The sequence below is a fragment of the Centruroides sculpturatus genome, unplaced genomic scaffold, assembly GCF_000671375.1.
Source record: "Centruroides sculpturatus isolate CEXI.00-Female unplaced genomic scaffold, Cexi_2.0 scaffold2085, whole genome shotgun sequence".
Classification (NCBI taxonomy): domain Eukaryota; kingdom Metazoa; phylum Arthropoda; class Arachnida; order Scorpiones; family Buthidae; genus Centruroides; species Centruroides sculpturatus.
In genome coordinates, this window is record NW_019386315.1 from 5,477 (window position 1) to 22,818 (window position 17,342).

The 17,342-nt window shown below is 32.2% G+C and overlaps 2 protein-coding genes across 2 annotated transcripts in view; one reads left to right on the forward strand and one right to left on the reverse strand.

Moving 5' to 3' along the window:
- Positions 1 to 3,257: 3,257 nt before the first annotated feature.
- Positions 3,258 to 17,342, forward strand: part of LOC111614517 — a 23,048-nt gene continuing 8,963 nt past the window's right edge. The window contains exons 1-5 of the mRNA XM_023355891.1: positions 3,258 to 3,621; positions 12,464 to 12,751; positions 15,502 to 15,720; positions 16,416 to 16,571; positions 16,661 to 16,816. Coding sequence (XP_023211659.1) covers positions 12,482 to 12,751; positions 15,502 to 15,720; positions 16,416 to 16,571; positions 16,661 to 16,816 — 801 coding nt within the window. The 5' untranslated portion in view covers positions 3,258 to 3,621; positions 12,464 to 12,481. The remainder of the gene's footprint in view (positions 3,622 to 12,463; positions 12,752 to 15,501; positions 15,721 to 16,415; positions 16,572 to 16,660; positions 16,817 to 17,342) is intronic.
- Positions 5,635 to 10,004, reverse strand: LOC111614518. Its single transcript, XM_023355892.1, has 4 exons — positions 9,689 to 10,004; positions 6,749 to 6,967; positions 5,898 to 6,053; positions 5,635 to 5,808 (listed from the first exon to the last, which is right to left on the reverse strand). The coding sequence occupies exons 1-4, from the start codon at positions 9,956 to 9,958 to the stop codon at positions 5,635 to 5,637; spliced, it is 819 nt and encodes a 272-aa protein (XP_023211660.1). The 5' UTR covers positions 9,959 to 10,004.

Below are 17,342 nucleotides of genomic sequence, written 5' to 3' on the forward strand. Positions count from 1 at the left end.
AAAGTAGAGATTAAAATTCATTTTAAAACATACTTTTATACAAAATATTATCTCTTGTCAAAGATTTAATGTATTTAATTGAAATATACGTAGCAATAATCATGTTGCAGACAGAGTGAGAAATAAATAAACAACAATTCAAATCGGTGTGCATGCTCGCCTGCGCGGCACATAAATTCTCGTGCGCGGCAACAATTTGATCAGTGCGCGGCCGCGCAGCTTACAGGGAACATTGGTGTGCGTGCGTGTGGGGTATTTTTAATCGAAAACTATACACATTTCTGCGCTTTAAACTTTTTTTTTTTTAAAGTATTTAAAGCAAAACAAAGCTACAACGTTAAAATAAAAAATCTTTTATTTAATTATAAAACTATTGAGACAGTATAATTAATAATTAAAATCGTCTGGAATGGCGAGAAAGTGCCAACAGTGGCGTGTCGACCATGGAAGCTGTGGAAGCACCGCTTCCATGTGATTCCATAACATCAGATTCCTGACGTCGGCTACACCTGGCGTAGGTTAGTAAGTAGTTAGTAACGCGCCAATGTGTTACTAGGGAAAGTTACTACCCAGAGTGATTTCCCGTTGCCTGCTCTGGGGAGCGATGTTACGCGAGGGGAAAGAATGCCTTCTGGGAAGACTTTTATGGAGAACTGGCCTCCTATTTAGTCGTTATCGGCAAGGAGAAAACCCGAAAAACTCCAAGCAGCCAGCCTGTCCGATCGCGGCGCGAACCCACGACCGAACTCCCAGTGTTCAGGGTACTAAGACCACTCGGTCACTGGTGGGCCTACTATTATATATTCTAATATAAATTTATATATGCATATTCCCAATGAAAGCGCCGTATTGTCAAATACGGAATAGTTTCCACGGCAAAAAAATATGGTGTAAGGCAGCCAGATTATACGCATTCGCGCGTGCGCTTTATAGAGCACCAACCTCACGTCGTTTAGCACACTAAAATATTGTATAAAGCTTCCAATGATTATATCCAGGGCCGGCTCAGTTTCCCTATCATCAAATGTCAGCGCCGCCACTGGGTTTTAAGCTTCAGTAATAACACGATCTGAATTTTGTGCATTATAATTATTCTAATTTGATTTGACATTTAAAAAAAATTCAGCAACGAGTTGCATAACTTTCCCGGTAAACAAAATTGAAAACTTCTTATGTTATTAATACTGCAGAATGGCCGAAATCCTAATTTTGAGGATAGAGATGAGTTTTATAAAAACTTGCAAATTCTAATAACAAGTAAATTCGTCATTAAGTCCGATCCCATTTGACATATGACACGTGACCTCCTCTATCTTCCCACCTTCTCGACCTTTACCACCAAAATTTAAGGGGATTATATAGATTACCACCTATGAAATCTCGGGACTTTGAGTATATACCTGAACTGAGGGGACCGAGACGAGTTCAACGATACCCTACTTTTGGACCGGAGACAAAAAATAAGAAAGTTATCATACTTTTTGAATACTATCATGCAGACGACACCGTAGTTGCTAAGTATTACTGTAAGATTACAGTAAAGTCTGCAAACCATTAAAAAAAGCACTGTGAAAGGCAAGAAATTGCACGAACAGTCGAACGCCACCTAGCGGAAACTAAAATGGCGTAGAATGCGTTGTGAAAGGCAAGAAATTGCAAATATAATAACTTTATTTTTCGTCTCCGGTCCAAAAGTAGGATACCGTTGAACTCGTCTCGATCCCGAGTTCAAATATATTCTCAAATTCCATAGGTGGTAATATATAGTACAACCAATTTAATAGTATCAATCAGCGGCCCCACACACTTTGAAAAAAGGGGACACAAGTATTAAAAAGGGCATCGTACATTATACAAGGAGCTTCAAACTATGTTTGAACATCGGATCAGCGCTCCCACAAGTTGGCTCTGGTTGCATTCCGAGTTAACTTGACCTTGAAACAAGGAATGGCGTTTTGTTCAACTTACGACGAAGTTACATGGGTCAATGGACAAATATCGTTTATTAGTTTCTTTTAAATTTGCACGAATTTTCTGTTGTTTGGGCCCTCTTGGAAATTATGAAAAGGCAACCGAGATGAAAGGGGGCACGTGCCCCAATGTATGGGTGTCCCAGGTATCAATGTCCTTTATAAGCATGCTACCTTTCCAAAGTTTGTTTTTTAATCATTACCCCATCCCAGTGGCGTATCTAGGAGGGTGCAGTCCTCACTGGGTCCCTGGAAAGCGATAGGCCCATGGGGCCCCAAAATCACAGGAAAAAAAACCGAAAAATTTTTCATGGCAATCAGAACAAAGAAAAATTTGGCATTTGGCTGCTCGAGGTGCTGGGCCCTCTATTACACAAAAAAAATATCAACTCAATTCTAATCTCAACTATATAAATCACTATACAAAAATATTTATATAGTATACACTATATAAATAACTACACAAAAATATTTTAGTCCGTTTACAGGAGCCCACAAATCTGGTTCCGCACCGGGCCCGGAGAACCCTAGCTACGCTACTGTCTCATCCTGAGATATTAAAAGAAATAGAAATCAACACACATACTCCACGGAATTTTTTCTGTTTTTGACTTTTTTCGGTGAGTCCAAACGCAGAGATTTGCACAAAACTGAGGAGTCAAATTTCACACAAACTCCATTACTTTTACAGTACCACAACTCCAATTCTTTTTCGTGTTATATACAGTACAGTACATAACAAGGCGGGAAATATAAATTAGAACATACTTGTTTAATATATTTAACTGAAAGAGAAGTCAACAAATTCCGTAAACACTTTTTGTAATAAGAAACACGATAACTAGACACACGAGCGCTAATTAACAATAATTGCACCCCTTTTTTTTTGTTTGTTTTCACATACAGTATCTTATTACTGTACTTACACAAGCCCATAAGTAAAGTTCAGAAGCCTATATACATTTACGTTTGTTTTATCATAATCGTAACTGTGCCTCTTACATGGAGCTACCCTGCTCTGGGGTAAAGATTAATAAACGAAATTTGGCACGATGACTCGTATATAAGGGACATCGATGCTAAATTTTAGTGGTTAAAGATCGAGAGGTTGGGGAGATAGAGGGGATCACGTGTCATATCTGGAGTGGGGTTGGAATTAATAAAAGTTTTACCCGTTATTGAAATTTACAATTTATCGAAAATCTCGTCTCCTTCAAAATTAAGCATTTTCCCATTTTATAATAATAATTAATATAAGAATTTTTTAATAAAATGTCATAAAAGATGGCGCCACACACAATCCTTTTATTTTGAATTTTAAAACAAAATTTTTAAGAATTGAAGTCTGTTTGTGTGTTAAAATTTATCTTTGAAAATTGTACCAATTAGAATCACGCGTTGATTAACTATATTACCTTATCAACTAACTGCTTAGTTGAACGATAAACACAGCTTACTCATTGGGAAATCGCGTTTACGTGTCGTGACGACGTCATCAATACGTGAAAGTTTCGGTTTCGGTATACCATGCTACTGCGCGTGTGGTGGCTTAATTATATATTGTACGGAGCGAACTTGAAAGAAGTTATTTGGATAAAAGTCGAAGGAGACAACTCAATTTACCAACAGTATTTAAGGTTTAAATATCTTGGTAAGGGTTTTTTTTACTTTTAATCGTTTATTCTGTTTAGTTTCATAATTAAGAAATTTATACATTTAATTTATTAATTATAATTAGTTTATTAGCGTTTATTTTAGATTTTTACTTGAGCTTTTACATTATTATTGTAATAGAAACGAAGAAAATTATTCTGTGGATTTTTTTCGTTTAAATTCGTTCTATTTATTTGTGACGAAAAAAATAATTTTTCCCCGATAAAATTTCTCTTTCTTCTTTCCAATATTTATATTACCGTAAATATTTTCGTTAAGGTTTAGAAAATCTAAATTAATAAAATGTTTTAATAATTATTTTCATTAAAGTTTAGAAAATTACTAAGATTAATATTAATTAATGTAAAGAGCCGTCGAGATGGGGAGTTGAGGATTTTTTTCCTGATCGAGCGGTAGTAGTTCCTACCAGAATAAAATTAACGCTATTTTTTACTAACAGAAAACAACAAATCCTTTAAGACTGGTTTTCATTAGTAAACAGGCCCATCAGTGGCCAAGCGATTCCATTCCTGAAACTGAGTTCGCTCCTGGCCACGTGAAGTTTTCCGGGTTTTCTCCACCTCTATAACGCCAGTTACTTTTAAAAAGACCTCCTGAAAGGCATTCCCATAGGCAGATTACCCAAGTGTTGTGTTGCCATAACTTAACAAAACAAACAAAGTTTAATAAACGTTCTACATATTTCATTTGTTTGGATTGGATCAGTTGTATAAGGCAAAGCCATATGTGGACAATCTGCTGAGTTGGGGATCCCAATTCGTTGGCTAGGCACAAATCCGTGACCAATTACCAGTGTTTGGTAGTTTTAACCACTCTGCTACTGTTGGGCACATTTTCATTTGTTAAAAAATAATAATAAATGAAAACTAAAGGGTCTGCTCTACCTTTGAGCTCCATACAAACTCTTAACAGCCCTGCACATAGACAATTCGTTTTATCTTTAAAACAAAATTATATTTTATACTAAGTTGTAATAATTGAATTTAATTGTTATAACTTCACTGTTTCATTTGAGATGAGAAATGATAACCACAACTGTAATCAAAATTAATTTAATTCTTATAAAATCTAGCATTAGAATATGAATATAATTTTCTTGTGTAATATATAATAGAGTTGTGACATACCCAGAGGGGAGATCGAGGGGCCCTAGCATCCCAACAGAAAATAGAAAAAATACTAGAAAATTTTCCAAAAATGTTTTCCTAATTAAAATTCATTTTGTTTTTAATTTATATTGCACCATCTATTTCTATACTACTGTATTTATGAATATAGGTCATATAAAATAGGAATTTTATTGGATTTTCAATAAAAATTTTTTTATCTGGTTTTTATCCCCCAAGATTAAATCCTCAGTGTGCCATTATAATAGAGAGCTGATTATTTTGAAAAGCACAGATGTCACACATTTAATTATATAGTTTAACAAACAATAATTAGGGTTACAATAATTTTGGAATGGTAATCCTGGTAATTTACCATAATTATGGAAAAAAAATCCAGGTCACTTATGACTATAATAATAAATTTTATTTTCTAAAGAGATATGATTTAATCCTTTTTTATAATATAAGGTTTCTTATAAAAGTGTAAAATGAAAAGGACAAAATGGAATGTCAAAATACAGATTACAGAAAAAATACAAAACAAATACATATATAAGAAAACTGTATATGTGTTTTATATATATATATATATGTATATGTATTTATGTTTTAGTAATAAGAAAGAATTACGAAATANATTTTTTGTTTATAGCGTAGTTTATACGGATTATTCCCAAAAAAAATATACGTATTTTGGAAATGTTGAGTCGGATTAGTCTAGAATGGATTAATTTTATGGAAGAAAACCTTTCAAACAGCCGTAGTCCGTAAACTTGACACGTGTCGGGCTGTGATTGGAACGACTCGTAAGAAATCGGATTCCTAAAGAATGGAACGTATCTATGATCTTATAGGGGGGTCGACTGTATTTAAAATTTAATTTAGATCATATAACTTACCTTCAATAATTTAATTATTGACTTTAAGCATCCCTTATCATGTATTAATTTTTTTTCAATTCGTGGAAAATGAAGTCGCCACTGATATGAAATGTTTTGATTTACTTCACATATTTCTGATGGAGGTAACTTTGGTACGATAAACCAATATCTTTCCTAGAAATAATTGTATATTTAAAGAATAAAAGTAAGTAATTAAACACTATTCAATTTTTAAAAATCCAAAATAAATATATGATTCTTACATCATGTGGAATATTATTTAAAAAATATTGTGCTGCACCTTCAGGCCAAAATGGCCAATTAAATTTTAATACTGGAACTAAATCTACATCGATCTGAATTCCATTTTTAGTAATAATATATATTGTTATTGCAGGTCCACTTAAATGTCTGATTATCTGTAAAATAATATATATATTAATAAAACTGATGGCAAATTTAAAAAATAAGATTACTTTATTGTTAAATTTTTTCATTAAATCAAAACTTAAAAATGTAAAATATTTTACGGTATTTGTTTTTATTCTAAACAATAAAAATTGACAAAAGCAAGCATCTTGTTTTCATTCTTTTTCTTTTACATTAAAACATTTTTAATTATTATTTTCCTAAATGAAAGTGGAAAAACTGATTTTCTAACTAAATATTAATGAAAAGCATAATAATGTTATTTATTTTGTATTATTCTTTCCCTTGTATATGAGTCTTGAATTTTACAATAATAATTGACTGACTGAGTGAAATAAATTAATTACAATAATTAAAACAATGTTAAGGCTGTAACCTTTTTGGTTATGAACACAATCTGCAGCAGATAGCATTAAAAATTTAATGCTTTTTCTATGGGAAAAATCCTTTTCCAAAAATTCTCAAAAATGGGAGCAGATAGAACCAAACAGTTTTTGTATTAGAACTGTATTTAATTCATATGCATATCTCTGTTGGTTGTCAAAAAGTACTAAAGAAACTGTTATTCGATTTAAATGAGCTCTAATAAAGCAGTTTTATTACTATTTATAGAATTTGAAGTTGTTTTCATCAATAAAAATATTATATATAAATTTCTATTTTTATCTACTTATTTTATATTTACCTTTGGTAAATTATTTCTTTTTCCCAATTTATTAATTGCTGAATCTACAATTCCTTGAAGCCAATTTTTAATTTTTCCTGCTTCCAAAAAATTCTTTCTGTTAGAAAATTTTCGTAAGATTTCTTTATTTAATTCCCAATTCTTCTCATGCATTAATTCTTTCAATTCAGATTTTAATTGGCATGTAACAAACGAGGAAGGAGAATGGTCAGTTGTTACCTGGAAAAATTTGCATGTAAATATTGAAGAAAATGATTTATGATTAAAATGTAATAACAGAATTTTACAAGAATTCTATTTAAATCATTAAAGAAGTCCAAAAGATAATATAACTGATAGTTAAACAGAATTACATTTATAAAGCTGACTTTTTACTTAATGTATGTCAAATATCTCAACAAAGTTTACAAAGATGATTACTTTTGATGATTCTCAGTGAAATTTTCTTGTTTGTCCTTTTGGGGAGGCTAATGTGACGATTGAGTGTTGATACAATTGTGAGATCCGTGATTTTTACGTCAATGTCGAAAAAAAAATCTTTGTAAACAACTCCAATGAAAAAAAAACTCTCTTGGTGAGAAGTATATCAGAGGTCATCGATTGTTTTCACACTTAGGTGGGAAAGTTGACACTTAGTTGATCAGAATGCACTGTAAGTGTCAACAGAAGTTGATCACGTGACTCATTTCTCACAAATAACGTATAAAAGCTCGAGTCCTCGGAAGCTCCGGGTGCAATCCAAAGGAAGTTATACTTGTCAATGTGTGCATCTCATCTCCCAGACCTCCATACAATCGGAATCGAACGGACGAAAGGAGAAGATATCAGTAGAAGACAGACCCGACCTTTCATACTTATTGCCATACTACAGTTCAACACCGGCCTGCGATTCATAATGCCATTCAACGAACACATATTAGACATATCCACATAGAGGTATTTGTATTGTTTTCAAGCTTTGTGAACTCTCTCTCCATTAAAGCTGTTAGAGCATCCCTTTTTGTATAGTGAACTTATTTAACCACATTTAGCCTATGTATCCTAGCCTAGTTATATAAATAAGTGCTTGTTTAGTTTGTTAATCCTGTCTCTTGTCATTAAAGGATACCTGCCAACTTACCAACGCACTCCCACTCACTTTTTGCCCTCCTAGCCATCCGACAAATCAGAGATCAGGTTCTACCAACCTGTTGCAGAGTAAATGGTCATTTGGGGATTAGCCCAGTGGCTTGCTGCTTATCTCACATAATGCTAATGAAAGCAATATAGGCTACAGAGTGTAATACCAAAACACAAATAGTGAACAGATACAATTAATGCACTTTATTCACACAGAACAAAACAAGTGTCACAGGATCTTTTGTCAGGATCCCAACTAAGGTTGGATACCAGTGAAATTTTTCCACGTTGGGGGTGCACATAATCACAGACCAAAAAGAAAAAGTTTTGCGCATAACAAGTAACTCGAAATTAATATTACCTTAAAACTACCTTACAATCTAAATAAGAGGAAAGTAGAATAAGAAATTAGGATATCTCTATCCTAATTTCTTATCCTACTTTCCTCTTATTACTTGTTATGCGCAAAACTTTTTAGGAAGATCAACAATAGCAAAAATATCTGGGATTTTGTCGGGGGATACTTTTCCTTGCTTGTGCGATGGGGTCCACAATGAATTCTTCTAGCTTTCTGTTTTTCCATCTTTTGTCACAAATATAGTTTCATTGCTTATCCAACTTTGTGATGATCAAATGTCTCTTGTTTGGAAAGGAGCACTAATAAAATTTATATTCTGTTGAGTTACACAGTACTCATTGAAGCTTAACCTTCTTCACTCTTCTGTTCTGGTTTCTCTCCGAAATAGAGCTTAAGAATATCCAGTTACTCTTTCCTCTTTGGACCCATCATTGTCCTCTCTATTGTTCTCGATGTTTCTTGGAACATAACCCCCACATTGACAAAAGAAATATTAGAAAGGGAAGACAAGAACAAAGGAAGTCTTTCCTCTGTATTGTCATAATTGAGAATTAAAATAATCAAAACATGTAAATTTTAAATAATTAAAAAGGCAAGCAGCCAGACTAATGTATCCTTTTATGGGAAACAAAGACTATCTTTATCAACAATTAACTGAAGCCTCAGGATTCTTGTTGCACAAAGCCTTTGAGAAATTCTTGTTCCTTGCTATGATCAAGATCGACCTTGCCTCTCCATTGTCTCCTCCAGTCTGAACTCTTCTTCCCAGTCTGAAAATCATTACCTCTCCCCATTAGGCCCTTAGGCATTTTTTCTCCCCATGAGACAGTTCAGAACATCAATCATCAACCAAGTGAAGAAGTAGAAATGAGGACGAGAAGATACCAGAAAAGACAAGAATCGAGGACAGAAGCTACAAACTAGAATATTCTAACTTAAAATTATGGCATACAGCCACAGTCTTTATCAGACAATGAAACCCTTTCTTAATTATCACAATCTCCATTGTAACAGATGTAAAATCAATCGCACCAAAACCAGAACCAAGTTCAACTCAACAATAACAACACTTTAACTGTTCTATCTTTTAAATTGTTTATTCAGTTATGGACATCTGCAGAGGGGAGCAAACGGTGCACTTGCCCTCCCCTGGAATCAAGTAAAATAGTCACAAATTACACAGTAATTGTTAGAGTGATTGAGATATGTAACCTTACAACCACACTTTGATACAATACCATATTCTATAATCTACTTGTGAAAAAACTCAAAATAAAGTTAAATATTTAAATAAAAATTTATTGATGTAATTGTCTTCAAGCTTTGTAGCAAAAAATTTTTTTATGGATATCCACATTCACAGTACTGGACTTTTTAGATATACTCTATTGATTAATTTTTCCAAATTATATTCTACTTAATATTATTTAATTTGAAAAAATACAATAATAATAATAAATTACCTGAAAATTCATAATCTTAGGAAAAGTCAAAATCAAATTTAAATCAAATTCAGTTGCTTCTTTTACTCTCAATTTTTCAAAATAACTTCCTGTGTAATATATATTTTCAAAAAGATGATAAAATAATTTATCAGTCTTCATTTCTTTAATTAATTCATCTAACACCATTTGTAAAATTCTGATATTTTCAGTTTGATCTTCTAGTTTTACTTTTGTCCTTAAAATTTCCTTTAAATTAGCCAAAAGAAGTTTATCATTTGATTTTGCCATTGGAGATAAATTTGTATTCTGAAAAGAAAAAATTAAAGTAAATATTCAGAAAATACATATTTATTCAATTTCATATTATTCAATTCATTTCACAAGAATGATTAATGACTGATTAATTAAATTAAATATAGCAACTAGAATTTTTAGATAAATTTGTTCATTATCTATATACTTATTAAACTTATTAGGTACAGTACAGTACCTATAGTAATGTGTTATTGCATGTTGAAATGTTTTTTGGTTAGTTTTTTATATTTTACTTTTTCCTGTCCTTTTTCTTTTTTTTTAATATTTTTGTCAGATGTACAAAAAGGGATAGTCCAAGGAAGTAGTTGGAAGTTGAAGATGGAGAAACTGGTTCTGGCTAATAAGAAGGGGAATTTAGTGATATTTCCATCAAAAGTGCATCAACCTTTTGTGAAACAGAAAAAATGTGCAAAGGTTTATCTTCCAAGCTATAATTGAAAAGATGTAAGAATAAAATTCTCCTATATATATGTTTTTCCCTTAATGATATATTTTGTGCTGCTCTTGTAATTTGTTAATTCATCTATCCTATAAAACTTTCTTTTCCTCAACCAACAAGAGACTACCTTCCTTATTTTTTCAGCAAACAATTTTATTATAATTCTGTTGTGACCCTTGAGCTAGACTTAGGTCTACTAGTCTACAAATAATAACAAATCGGCTTACAGAAATGGATTTATTTAGAACTAACAATTGCTTAGCAAACAAAGGCTCATACGACCTCCCTTGCAAAGCTCCTTTTCTCTCTCATGTTCCAAGTACAAATAGTATGCTACCTTCACTCTCCTTCCCCCTATGTTAACACGTAACAAAGTTTACACAAAAATTTAATTAACAAGGAAAGTTTGATGAGAACCATGAACTTGTAGTAGTTTCGAACTTGAACAAAGACATCTAACTGACAGTACCGCACATGAAGACAATAATTGCTTAGGACAATACCTCAGACACTTCTACTTCCCTTCCGATTCCCTTCACTCGGTTGTTCTCTCAACCGCCTTGGATGGAATTGGATAATAGTCCTTAGCCTTTCTCCGATGTTTCGGGTGGTTTCCTCCTTCCTCACACATGTGACTTCTTAACAGCATTGCCACAATGAAATTTCAAAACATACTGAAGCTCCTTCAAAAAATGTATTACAGTCGACCCCCCTATAACACTGTTGATAATTCCGTTTTATATGAATTCCATGTTGTACGAGTCACTTATATTTTACAAATACGTGAGCCATTCACAGCCCAGCACATATATTTGTAAAATCTAAGCGACTCGTACAACATGGAATTCATATAAAACGGAATTATCAACAGTGTTATAGGGGGGTCGACTGTAATACATTTTTTGAAGGAGCTTCAGTATGTTTTGAAATTTCATTGTGGCAATGCTGTTAAGAAGTCACATGTGTGAGGAAGGAGGAAACCACCCGAAACATCGGAGAAAGGCTAAGGACTATTATCCAATTCCATCCAAGGCGGTTGAGAGAACAACCGAGTGAAGGGAATCGGAAGGGAAGTAGAAGTGTCTGAGGTATTGTCCTAAGCAATTATTGTCTTCATGTGCGGTACTGTCAGTTAGATGTCTTTGTTCAAGTTCGAAACTACTACAAGTTCATGGTTCTCATCAAACTTTCCTTGTTAATTAAATTTTTGTGTAAACTTTGTTACGTGTTAACATAGGGGGAAGGAGAGTGAAGGTAGCATACTATTTGTACTTGGAACATGAGAGAGAAAAGGAGCTTTGCAAGGGAGGTCGTATGAGCCTTTGTTTGCTAAGCAATTGTTAGTTCTAAATAAATCCATTTCTGTAAGCCGATTTGTTATTATTTGTAGACTAGTAGACCTAAGTCTAGCTCAAGGGTCACAACAGAATTATAATAAAATTGTTTGCTGAAAAAATAAGGAAGGTAGTCTCTTGTTGGTTGAGGAAAAGAAAGTTTTATAGGATAGATGAATTAACAAATTACAAGAGCAGCACAAAATATATCATTAAGGGAAAAACATATATATAGGAGAATTTTATTCTTACATCTTTTCAATTATAGCTTGGAAGATAAACCTTTGCACATTTTTTCTGTTTCACAAAAGGTTGATGCACTTTTGATGGAAATATCACTAAATTCCCCTTCTTATTAGCCAGAACCAGTTTCTCCATCTTCAACTTCCAACTACTTCCTTGGACTATCCCTTTTTGTACATCTGACAAAAATATTAAAAAAAAAGAAAAAGGACAGGAAAAAGTAAAATATAAAAAACTAACCAAAAAACATTTCAACATGCAATAACACATTACTATAGGTACTGTACTGTACCTAATAAGTTTAATAAGTATATAGATAATGAACAAATTTATCTAAAAATTCTAGTTGCTATATTTAATTTAATTAATCAGTCATTAATCATTCTTGTGAAATGAATTGAATAATATGAAATTGAATAAATATGTATTTTCTGAATATTTACTTTAATTTTTTCTTTTCAGAATACAAATTTATCTCCAATGGCAAAATCAAATGATAAACTTCTTTTGGCTAATTTAAAGGAAATTTTAAGGACAAAAGTAAAACTAGAAGATCAAACTGAAAATATCAGAATTTTACAAATGGTGTTAGATGAATTAATTAAAGAAATGAAGACTGATAAATTATTTTATCATCTTTTTGAAAATATATATTACACAGGAAGTTATTTTGAAAAATTGAGAGTAAAAGAAGCAACTGAATTTGATTTAAATTTGATTTTGACTTTTCCTAAGATTATGAATTTTCAGGTAATTTATTATTATTATTGTATTTTTTCAAATTAAATAATATTAAGTAGAATATAATTTGGAAAAATTAATCAATAGAGTATATCTAAAAAGTCCAGTACTGTGAATGTGGATATCCATAAAAAAATTTTTTGCTACAAAGCTTGAAGACAATTACATCAATAAATTTTTATTTAAATATTTAACTTTATTTTGAGTTTTTTCACAAGTAGATTATAGAATATGGTATTGTATCAAAGTGTGGTTGTAAGGTTACATATCTCAATCACTCTAACAATTACTGTGTAATTTGTGACTATTTTACTTGATTCCAGGGGAGGGCAAGTGCACCGTTTGCTCCCCTCTGCAGATGTCCATAACTGAATAAACAATTTAAAAGATAGAACAGTTAAAGTGTTGTTATTGTTGAGTTGAACTTGGTTCTGGTTTTGGTGCGATTGATTTTACATCTGTTACAATGGAGATTGTGATAATTAAGAAAGGGTTTCATTGTCTGATAAAGACTGTGGCTGTATGCCATAATTTTAAGTTAGAATATTCTAGTTTGTAGCTTCTGTCCTCGATTCTTGTCTTTTCTGGTATCTTCTCGTCCTCATTTCTACTTCTTCACTTGGTTGATGATTGATGTTCTGAACTGTCTCATGGGGAGAAAAAATGCCTAAGGGCCTAATGGGGAGAGGTAATGATTTTCAGACTGGGAAGAAGAGTTCAGACTGGAGGAGACAATGGAGAGGCAAGGTCGATCTTGATCATAGCAAGGAACAAGAATTTCTCAAAGGCTTTGTGCAACAAGAATCCTGAGGCTTCAGTTAATTGTTGATAAAGATAGTCTTTGTTTCCCATAAAAGGATACATTAGTCTGGCTGCTTGCCTTTTTAATTATTTAAAATTTACATGTTTTGATTATTTTAATTCTCAATTATGACAATACAGAGGAAAGACTTCCTTTGTTCTTGTCTTCCCTTTCTAATATTTCTTTTGTCAATGTGGGGGTTATGTTCCAAGAAACATCGAGAACAATAGAGAGGACAATGATGGGTCCAAAGAGGAAAGAGTAACTGGATATTCTTAAGCTCTATTTCGGAGAGGATGCATGGAGGTCCAGTCAGTCGGAGAGAAACCAGAACAGAAGAGTGAAGAAGGTTAAGCTTCAATGAGTACTGTGTAACTCAACAGAATATAAATTTTATTAGTGCTCCTTTCCAAACAAGAGACATTTGATCATCACAAAGTTGGATAAGCAATGAAACTATATTTGTGACAAAAGATGGAAAAACAGAAAGCTAGAAGAATTCATTGTGGACCCCATCGCACAAGCAAGGAAAAGTATCCCCCGACAAAATCCCAGATATTTTTGCTATTGTTGATCTTCCTAAAAAGTTTTGCGCATAACAAGTAATAAGAGGAAAGTAGGATAAGAAATTAGGATAGAGATATCCTAATTTCTTATTCTACTTTCCTCTTATTTAGATTGTAAGGTAGTTTTAAGGTAATATTAATTTCGAGTTACTTGTTATGCGCAAAACTTTTTCTTTTTGGTCTGTGATTATGTGCACCCCCAACGTGGAAAAATTTCACTGGTATCCAACCTTAGTTGGGATCCTGACAAAAGATCCTGTGACACTTGTTTTGTTCTGTGTGAATAAAGTGCATTAATTGTATCTGTTCACTATTTGTGTTTTGGTATTACACTCTGTAGCCTATATTGCTTTCATTAGCATTATGTGAGATAAGCAGCAAGCCACTGGGCTAATCCCCAAATGACCATTTACTCTGCAACAGGTTGGTAGAACCTGATCTCTGATTTGTCGGATGGCTAGGAGGGCAAAAAGTGAGTGGGAGTGCGTTGGTAAGTTGGCAGGTATCCTTTAATGACAAGAGACAGGATTAACAAACTAAACAAGCACTTATTTATATAACTAGGCTAGGATACATAGGCTAAATGTGGTTAAATAAGTTCACTATACAAAAAGGGATGCTCTAACAGCTTTAATGGAGAGAGAGTTCACAAAGCTTGAAAACAATACAAATACCTCTATGTGGATATGTCTAATATGTGTTCGTTGAATGGCATTATGAATCGCAGGCCGGTGTTGAACTGTAGTATGGCAATAAGTATGAAAGGTCGGGTCTGTCTTCTACTGATATCTTCTCCTTTCGTCCGTTCGATTCCGATTGTATGGAGGTCTGGGAGATGAGATGCACACATTGACAAGTATAACTTCCTTTGGATTGCACCCGGAGCTTCCGAGGACTCGAGCTTTTATACGTTATTTGTGAGAAATGAGTCACGTGATCAACTTCTGTTGACACTTACAGTGCATTCTGATCAACTAAGTGTCAACTTTCCCACCTAAGTGTGAAAACAATCGATGACCTCTGATATACTTCTCACCAAGAGAGTTTTTTTTTCATTGGAGTTGTTTACAAAGATTTTTTTTTCGACATTGACGTAAAAATCACGGATCTCACAATTGTATCAACACTCAATCGTCACATTAGCCTCCCCAAAAGGACAAACAAGAAAATTTCACTGAGAATCATCAAAAGTAATCATCTTTGTAAACTTTGTTGAGATATTTGACATACATTAAGTAAAAAGTCAGCTTTATAAATGTAATTCTGTTTAACTATCAGTTATATTATCTTTTGGACTTCTTTAATGATTTAAATAGAATTCTTGTAAAATTCTGTTATTACATTTTAATCATAAATCATTTTCTTCAATATTTACATGCAAATTTTTCCAGGTAACAACTGACCATTCTCCTTCCTCGTTTGTTACATGCCAATTAAAATCTGAATTGAAAGAATTAATGCATGAGAAGAATTGGGAATTAAATAAAGAAATCTTACGAAAATTTTCTAACAGAAAGAATTTTTTGGAAGCAGGAAAAATTAAAAATTGGCTTCAAGGAATTGTAGATTCAGCAATTAATAAATTGGGAAAAAGAAATAATTTACCAAAGGTAAATATAAAATAAGTAGATAAAAATAGAAATTTATATATAATATTTTTATTGATGAAAACAACTTCAAATTCTATAAATAGTAATAAAACTGCTTTATTAGAGCTCATTTAAATCGAATAACAGTTTCTTTAGTACTTTTTGACAACCAACAGAGATATGCATATGAATTAAATACAGTTCTAATACAAAAACTGTTTGGTTCTATCTGCTCCCATTTTTGAGAATTTTTGGAAAAGGATTTTTCCCATAGAAAAAGCATTAAATTTTTAATGCTATCTGCTGCAGATTGTGTTCATAACCAAAAAGGTTACAGCCTTAACATTGTTTTAATTATTGTAATTAATTTATTTCACTCAGTCAGTCAATTATTATTGTAAAATTCAAGACTCATATACAAGGGAAAGAATAATACAAAATAAATAACATTATTATGCTTTTCATTAATATTTAGTTAGAAAATCAGTTTTTCCACTTTCATTTAGGAAAATAATAATTAAAAATGTTTTAATGTAAAAGAAAAAGAATGAAAACAAGATGCTTGCTTTTGTCAATTTTTATTGTTTAGAATAAAAACAAATACCGTAAAATATTTTACATTTTTAAGTTTTGATTTAATGAAAAAATTTAACAATAAAGTAATCTTATTTTTTAAATTTGCCATCAGTTTTATTAATATATATATTATTTTACAGATAATCAGACATTTAAGTGGACCTGCAATAACAATATATATTATTACTAAAAATGGAATTCAGATCGATGTAGATTTAGTTCCAGTATTAAAATTTAATTGGCCATTTTGGCCTGAAGGTGCAGCACAATATTTTTTAAATAATATTCCACATGATGTAAGAATCATATATTTATTTTGGATTTTTAAAAATTGAATAGTGTTTAATTACTTACTTTTATTCTTTAAATATACAATTATTTCTAGGAAAGATATTGGTTTATCGTACCAAAGTTACCTCCATCAGAAATATGTGAAGTAAATCAAAACATTTCATATCAGTGGCGACTTCATTTTCCACGAATTGAAAAAAAATTAATACATGATAAGGGATGCTTAAAGTCAATAATTAAATTATTGAAGGTAAGTTATATGATCTAAATTAAATTTTAAATACAGTCGACCCCCCTATAAGATCATAGATACGTTCCATTCTTTAGGAATCCGATTTCTTACGAGTCGTTCCAATCACAGCCCGACACGTGTCAAGTTTACGGACTACGGCTGTTTGAAAGGTTTTCTTCCATAAAATTAATCCATTCTAGACTAATCCGACTCAACATTTCCAAAATACGTATATTTTTTTTGGGAATAATCCGTATAAACTATGCTATAAACAAAAAAATTGTAGGATTACTTACCGAGTGTGTACCATTCGACATCGCCATTGCTCAAGCTTGTTTTCGTTGCGAAGCAGCACACCAAACGGCAGCTGATTTCTGATAACTTATTTTTCTGCGAAAACTTCATTGAACTTTGGAGACATCATTAATATAAATAATTTTTATCGCCGTTGAATAAGAAATGTTTCTTTCACAAGAAATGTATAAAATTACAGTACTGTATTAGACTTACGGTACCTAATTTACATACTGTACAGACGATAGTA

Bases quoted from the DNA above. Each gene is read 5' to 3' on its own strand.
- LOC111614518 (XM_023355892.1), bottom strand. From the start codon at position 9,958: ATGGCAAAATCAAATGATAAACTTCTTTTGGCTAATTTAAAGGAAATT. The intron at 6,968-9,688 runs GTAATTTATTAT...AAATTTTTCCAG, and splicing joins CTAAGATTATGAATTTTCAG to GTAACAACTGACCATTCTCC. The intron at 6,054-6,748 runs GTAAATATAAAA...ATTATTTTACAG, and splicing joins AAAGAAATAATTTACCAAAG to ATAATCAGACATTTAAGTGG.